Source organism: Argentina silus, assembly GCF_951799395.1.
Source record: "Argentina silus genome assembly, chromosome: 22".
Taxonomy (NCBI): Eukaryota; Metazoa; Chordata; class Actinopteri; order Argentiniformes; family Argentinidae; genus Argentina; species Argentina silus.
The window spans coordinates 743198-750697 of NC_139676.1; the positions used below are offsets into that span (position 1 = coordinate 743198).

Below are 7500 nucleotides of genomic sequence, written 5' to 3' on the forward strand. Positions count from 1 at the left end.
GAATTCCCATCTTCTTCCAGGTTTGGGTACACTTGTATTTTGAGGTAAAAGTAAAAAAGTAAAAGAAATAAGTAAAAAAATGCGTAGGCTACATACCATGGTCCTCTGTGGCTCAGTTGGTCGAGCATGGCGCTGACAACGCTTAGGTTGTGGGTTTGATTCCCGCTGGGACCATGTATACTGAAATGTATGAACTCACTGCAATGTAGGTCACTTTGGATAAGAGCGTCAGCTAAATGGCAGACCTTGCATATGTGTTGTTTACCAAAATGATATTATCAGTTTTAGAAGTAAAGGATTAAATAAATATGACATGATGTACTGTAAAGTGTCTTTTTAAGTTGTCACTGTACAGATAGCGCAGATAGTACTTATTTGTTATTTGACATTATGAGATGTTGTCTTATGTCATCGTTGTTAGGGTGAGGGTTAGGTTGGAGGCAGGGTGAGGGTTAGGGTGGAGGCAGGGTGAGGGTTAGGGTGGAGGCAGGGTGAGGGTTAGGGTGGAGGCAGGGTGAGGGTTAGGTTAGAGGCAGGGTGAGGGTTAGGGTGGAGGCAGGGTGAGGGTTAGGGTTAGGGTGGAGGCAGGGTGAGGGTTAGGGTGGAGGCAGGGTGAGGGTTAGGGTGGAGGCAGGGTGAGGAGGCAGGGTGAGGGTTAGGGTGGAGGCAGGGTGAGGAGGCAGGGTGAGGGTTAGGGTGGAGGCAGGGTGAGGGTTAGGGTGGAGGCAGGGTGAGGGTTAGGTTAGAGGCAGGGTGAGGCTTAGGGTGGAGGCAGGGTGAGGGTTAGGGTGGAGGCAGGGTGAGGGTTAGGTTAGAGGCAGGGTGAGGGTTAGGGTGGAGGCAGGGTGAGGGTTAGGGTTAGGGTGGAGGCAGGGTGAGGGTTAGGGTGGAGGCAGGGTGAGGGTTAGGGTGGAGGCAGGGTGAGGGTGAGGGTGGAGGCAGGGTGAGGGTTAGGGTGGAGGCAGGGTGAGGGTTAGGGTTAGGGTGGAGGCAGGGTGAGGGTTAGGGTGGAGGCAGGGTGAGGAGGCAGGGTGAGGGTTAGGGTGGAGGCAGGGTGAGGAGGCAGGGTGAGGGTTAGGGTGGAGGCAGGGTGAGGGTTAGGGTGGAGGCAGGGTGAGGGTTAGGGTGGAGGCAGGGTGAGGGTTAGGTTAGAGGCAGGGTGAGGCTTAGGGTGGAGGCAGGGTGAGGCTTAGGGTGGAGGCAGGGTGAGGGTTAGGGTGGAGGCAGGGTGAGGGTTAGGGTGGAGGCAGGGTGAGGGTTAGGTTAGAGGCAGGGTGAGGGTTAGGGTGGAGGCAGCACTGATTTACGTTACGTAACGACCGGCTTGACTCAGCACTTTTGTCACGTGTCGATGGTGATTGAAGAAAGATTAACGTCACGAAAAAGACAGTCATCACTGAAAAGATTAGTTTAAAAAGCATTTATATATAAATCATTCTAATTTGTATATATTAAATAGATATTTGCTAGAATATTGTGGGGTAACAAGGAGGAAATGGTGGCAAGTGTTTCAGATACGGTTGTCCTGTCGAGTGGTACTTGTTTACTGAGTCCCAAGGAAACAAACAAATAATTCATAGGTTATTATTGTAGGTACCTTTTTTACATTTTTATTCTACAATTCTTTTTACAATGTTATGTTGAAGTAAATACCTGGCAACTTCTGTACTGTATGGTACAATGCTCCCCAAGGTTAGGGTTAGGATTAGGGTTAGGGTTAGGATTAGGGTTGTATGGTACAATGCTACCCAAGGTTAGGGTTAGGATTAGGGTTGTATGGTACAATGCTACCCAAGGTTAGGGTTAGGATTAGGGTTGTATGGTACAATGCTACCCAAGGTTAGGGTTAGGATTAGGGTTGTATGGTACAATGCTACCCAAGACTCCTTGTTCATTGGTCGGCCTGTGGTTCAGTCTTATTTTATCTTATCAACCCCAGCTCCATAAATTCTCTTTATGTCACTCCTCTGAAGATGTGCTCAATTAATTGCTAACCTGCTTATACCTGCATTACCCCACTGCATGCACAATCTCTGTTTCTTGTGTAACTGCTGTATAAAAGTGATGTATGGAATAAGTATCGCTGTGTAAATTCTAACACTGAACAAAGATTCCACTCGAGTCAAGAGTGTAGACAAGCATTCTTCTTCTTTATTGTGCACAGAGAAAACGTCTGACTGCCTTATGAGAGACAGCCAGGGGAGTTCCAATCCGGCCTCGTTTCAGTTTCAGTTCCTCAGCAGGAGAATCAGTAATAGGACACAGCAGTCTCCACACACTAGTCATAGGACACAGCAGTCTCCACACACTAGTCATAGGACACAGCAGTCTCCACACACTAGTCATAGGACACAGCAGTCTCCACACACTAGTCATAGGACGCAGCAGTCTCCACACACTAGTCATAGGACACAGCAGTCTCCACACACTAGTCATAGGACACAGCAGTCTCCACACACTAGTCATAGGACACAGCAGTCTCCACACACTAGTCACGGGGCACAGCACTTTTCTCATAGGTCTGGTTCTTTAAAGCACAACAACCTCATAATTCGTGACCATAAATGGTCGACATGTTCTTCATACCAAGGCTAAGGACCGTCCTCATCTAAACGATCACATGGTTACATTTCTACTGACCAACAAGCTCAGTTCTGCAATTTCCATCACAAATTGCTAACCTGCTAATACCCAATTAATATAATAATAACGCCTGTGATTTATCGTCAGTATCGTCACAGGTAAGGGGAGTTGTTAGGTAAAGCCATACCAAGTCACAATATTGACAATAAATAACAGCCTAGAGGGCATGACTGCTTTGATACAACGGTTACACAGGAAATAGAGGTTATACAACAGGTTGATGAAAACAAGCATTGTGATTGGCCGAGAGGCATTCAATTCATTTAATGACGACGATCTCGTGACTGAACCACCTATTATGATATTCATACACCGCAAACAGATCTGTGTGTCATAACCCTAACCCTAACCCTAACGATCTCGTGACTGAACCACCTATTATGATATTCATACACCGCAAACAGATCTGTGTATCACGTTCCCTTGACAAGGTTTGTGGTTTAGTTTTGGGAATATTTTATATTTTTCAGCACAGGGCAGAAACCACCACAATCTGTCAAAAAATAAATACAAATAGCTATAAAAAAAGATGAAGAAATAAAGTAAAATGCACCCTTATTAAAAGCCAAGCTTTTGCCAAGTGGGATTTACACACACACACACACACACACACACACACACACACACACACTGCTTTTTACGTCAGATGCTGTTTAGGCATCTGCTTTAATCACCTGTGAGTCACTTCTGATTAAATTTCTAATCAGTGAGCTAGATCCCACTGGTAGGTGTTTGTGTCTATGTGGCTGACTCCTGTGTGTGTGTGTGTGTGTGTGTGTGTGTGTGTGTGTGTGCGTGGGTGCGTGCGTGCGTGCGTGCGTGCGTGCGTGCCTCAGAATGCCTCGTTCCTGGACCGAGAGGACCCAGACCTACCCCTGTGTGTGGAGCAGACGGTTCTGGTGTGGGTGCCCCTGGGCTTCCTGTGGCTCTGTGCCCCCTGGCACCTGGCTGCCCTCTTCAGAAGGGGGATCGGGACCAAGCACCTCTCCAAGCTGTACATCTGCAAGCAGGTACGGACGTCCTCACAGAGCATCACAAGGACCTGTCTAACGTTGCCCAATCAACACACAATGTAACTCTGTCTGTCTGCCTGTCTACCTCTCTGTCTGTCTGACGGTCTGCCTGTCTGTCTGTCTGTCTGCTTGTCTGCCTCTCTGTCTGTCTGTCTCTCTGTCTCTCTGTCTGTCTGTCTGCCTGTCTGCCTCTCTGTCTGTCTGTCTGTCTGTCTGCCTGTCTGTCTGTCTGTCTGCTTGTCTGCCTCTCTGTCTGTCTGTCTGTCTGTCTGTCTGTCTGTCTGTCTGTTTGTCTGTCTGCCTCTCTGTCTGCCTGTCCGCCTCTCTGTCCGTCTGTCCCTCTATCTGTCTGTCTGTCCATCTCTCTGTCCGTCTGTCCCTCTGTCTGTCTGTCTGTCTGTCTGTCTGTCTGTAGGTCCTGGCCGGTCTGTTGTTCCTGACGGCCGTAGCCGGCTTGGCTTTGACGCTGGGAGAGGATTACGGTCCGGGGGGAGCTGAGCTGACGGAGAAGAACCCAGTGGTGTTGTACGCCAACCCCTCCCTGTTCGCTGCCTCATGGGTAAAGACAGCCCGTCTGGGACGGTCCTATTGTCCAGGGGAGGCTGGTGGAGGTAGACATCGGAGGACGGGCTCATTGTAATGCATGAGACGGAATGGAGGAATGGTGTTTGATATTCCGTTCCCTGCATTACAATGAGCCCGTCCTCCAATGTCTACCTCCACCAGCCTCCCCTGCTATTCAGTGTCACTGTGGTTCATGCTAACACTGTTAACAGCACATAACAAGAAAGCAGAGGAGCCCAAACACTGTGGAGATGTTGCCACAGGCTAAAGCTGTAAAACAGTCTGAACTGTCTGTATAAGTGTGGAATGCTGAAGTGTAAAGTGTGTTGCATTGCTGTCCTCTCTGCTGTAGATCCTGCTGATGCTGTATCAGGAGGGGGGGAGGAGGGAGGGAGCGGTGGACTCAGGGTCCCTCTTCCTCTTCTGGCTGCTCCTGGTGGTGTGTGACATCTTCCCCTTCCAGACCCTTCTCCGAGAGGCCCTCAGGGTACGTTCTGGAATCTGGATGACTGGATCTCTCTCTCTCTCTCTCTCTCTCTCTCTCTCTCTATATATATATATATATATATGTAGATATATGTAGTATATATACACCTGTACCCATTTCTGTCTCTTCCTCTCTCCCTCCCTCGTTCTGTCTGTGTTTCCAGGGAGAGATCCCGGACGTCCCTCGCTTCTGCCTGTTCTACGTCTCCTTTGGCCTGGAGTTCATCGCTTTTATCCTGTCCGCCTTCGCCGACGTCCCCCGGGAAGCCGAGGACGTGGTAAAGAAGGTACCTACCTACGGTTCTGATGACCTACCTACAATACGGAACTGGCCAGGGGGCTAGGGGCCAGGGGAAGGGGCTAGGGGCCAGAGGGCTAGGGGGCCAGGGGGCCAGGGGCCAGGGGAAGGGGCCAGGGGGCTAGGGGGCCAGGGGGCCAGGGGGCTAGGGGCTAGGGGGCCAGGGGGCCAGGGGGCCAGGGGAAGGGGCCAGGGGGCTAGGGGGCTAGGGGCCAGAGGGCTAGGGGGCCAGGGGGCCAGGGGGCCAGGGGGCTAGGGGCCAGGGGAAGGGGCTAGGGGGCAGAGGGCTAGGGGGCCAGGGGGCTAGGGGCCAGGGGAAGGGGCTAGGGGTGGGGCTAGGGGGCCAGGGAAAGGGGCTAGAGGCCAGAGGAAGGGGCTCTGTTGGATTTAGCTTTTATGAATGTCTTTGATGTCAGCGTTGATTGTTCCTGTATCCTGTCGTTTGTGTGTTGTAGAACCCAGAGGCAGGGGCCGCCTTCCTCAGCAGAATCACCTTCAACTGGTTCAACAGGTACGGCCCACCATCCAATCGCTGTCTGTCCTCTCACTCAGGGGAGGCTGGCGGAGGTAGAAATTGGAGGACGGGCTCGTTGTCATGCGTTTCGATTCCATTCCTTGTTCCATTCCATGCATTATAATGAGCCTGTCCTCCGATTTCTACCTCCGGCCTCCCCAAGCCTCCCTTGGCCTGTCGTGACCTCCCCTGGCCTCCCCTGGCCTCTCTCGGCCTCCCCTGGCCTCCCCTGGCCTCCCTCAGCCTCCCCCGGCCTCCCCTGGCCTCCCCCGGCCTACCCTGACCTCCTCTGCCCCCCCTGGCCTTCCTCCGCCTCCCCTGTGTCCTCTCAGCCCTCCTCACCCTGTGTCCCCTCCCCCCCTCCTCCCCCCTCCCCCCAGCATGGTGATAAATGGCTTCAAGCGTCCCCTGGTGCAGGAGGACATGTGGGAGTTGGGGACGGCAGAGAGCACCTTTCAGATCAGCCAGAGTTTCCAGCATCACATGCAGAAGGAGCTGAAGGCGGCGAGGAGCCGGCTCCAGAAGAAGCCGGGGAAGAGAGGGGACACACACAGAGGCCGCGCCCAGGCAGAGGAGCTGAGGAACGGGCAAAGGAACGGCATGGGCAAGGGCATCAGTCAGGACGTGCTGGTGATGGTGAGGACAGATGGGGACAGGCTGTCACAAGAGCTTGTATACACACACACACACACACACACACACGCACACACACACAAACACATACATACACACACACACACACACACACACACACAGTCATGCACTCACTCTCTCTCAGACGTCCTCTTCTCACCACACGTTTGATTCATCTGTGTTTGTATATCCGTCCCAGGACCTTGAGCAATGATGTCGTATTTATTGGACAAACAACACAATAGTAAACAGTAAAAGTCTTTGATGATGGAGTGTCACAATGACTCAGCAGGATCCTCAGAGGACCATATAAGGAGCTGGAGTAGAGTGTACACAGACATGTTCAGACATGAGAATACTGGGACCAGGAGAGGCTGGTGGAGGTAGAAATCGGAGGACGGGCTCATTGTAGTGCATGGGATGGAATGCATTGCAATGAGCCTGTCCTCCGATTTCTACCTCCATCAGCCTCCCCGATACTGCAGTCTATAACATACTGTATACCGTAATCCTTCTAAGAGCCTCTCTGTATACCGTAATCCTTCTAAGAGCCTCTCTGACTCACATTGAATGTGTCTGTCTGTGCTGAACAGAGTGAGAACTCAACTGTTTTATTTTGTTTTGTTTTGTCGTTTAATAGGAGGAACGGGGGGAAACAAAGGACAAGAAGAAGGAGAAGAAGGAGAAAGAGGTGGAGGACTACCCCCAGTCGTACCTCATCCCCTCCATCTATAAGACCTTCAGAGGGGTCCTGTTAGAGTCAGCCTTCTTCAAGCTGCTGCAGGACCTCCTCGCCTTCGTCAGTCCACAGCTCCTCAAGTGAGTCACATGCTCTGGGTCGCAGGGGTCACAGCAGGGGTCACAACAGGGGTCACAGCAGGGGTCACAGCAGTCCGGGGGGACAGAGGGACGGAGGGAGACACCTAGAGACCGTACTGGTGACGGAGGGATGGAGGGAGACACCTAGGGACTGTACTGGGGAGCGCGACCCCAACCCGTCACAGGGCTATTACAATGAGCCCGTCCTCAATGAGCCCGTCCTCCGATTTCCACTTCCACCAGCCTCCCCTGGTCCCAGTATTCTCATGTCTGAACATGTCTGTGTACACTCTACTCCAGCTCCTTATATGGTCCTCTGAGGATCCTGCTGAGTCATTGTGACACTCCATCATCAAAGACTTTTACTGTTTACTATTGTGTTGTTTGTCCAATAAATACGACATCATTGCTCAAGGTTTTTAAGTGACCTCCTTACAGAAGGAGGCTACATGAAACTTAGGATAATATTTGAGCAAACTGACCGTGTGTGTGTGCGTGTGTGTGTGTGTGTGTGTGTGTGTGTGTGTGTG

The 7500-nt window shown here is 51.6% G+C and overlaps 1 protein-coding gene across 1 annotated transcript in view; it reads left to right on the forward strand.

The window, feature by feature from the left end:
- Positions 1–7500, forward strand: part of LOC310821981 (ATP-binding cassette sub-family C member 2-like) — a gene marked incomplete at both ends in the record, with an annotated part of 16263 nt that overhangs the window by 457 nt on the left and 8306 nt on the right. Inside the window, 7 exons of the mRNA XM_083694270.1 lie at positions 3480–3653; positions 4072–4215; positions 4573–4707; positions 4871–4993; positions 5460–5515; positions 5899–6154; positions 6792–6970. Of these exons, the coding sequence (XP_083550396.1) occupies positions 3480–3653; positions 4072–4215; positions 4573–4707; positions 4871–4993; positions 5460–5515; positions 5899–6154; positions 6792–6970 (1067 nt within the window). The remainder of the gene's footprint in view (positions 1–3479; positions 3654–4071; positions 4216–4572; positions 4708–4870; positions 4994–5459; positions 5516–5898; positions 6155–6791; positions 6971–7500) is intronic.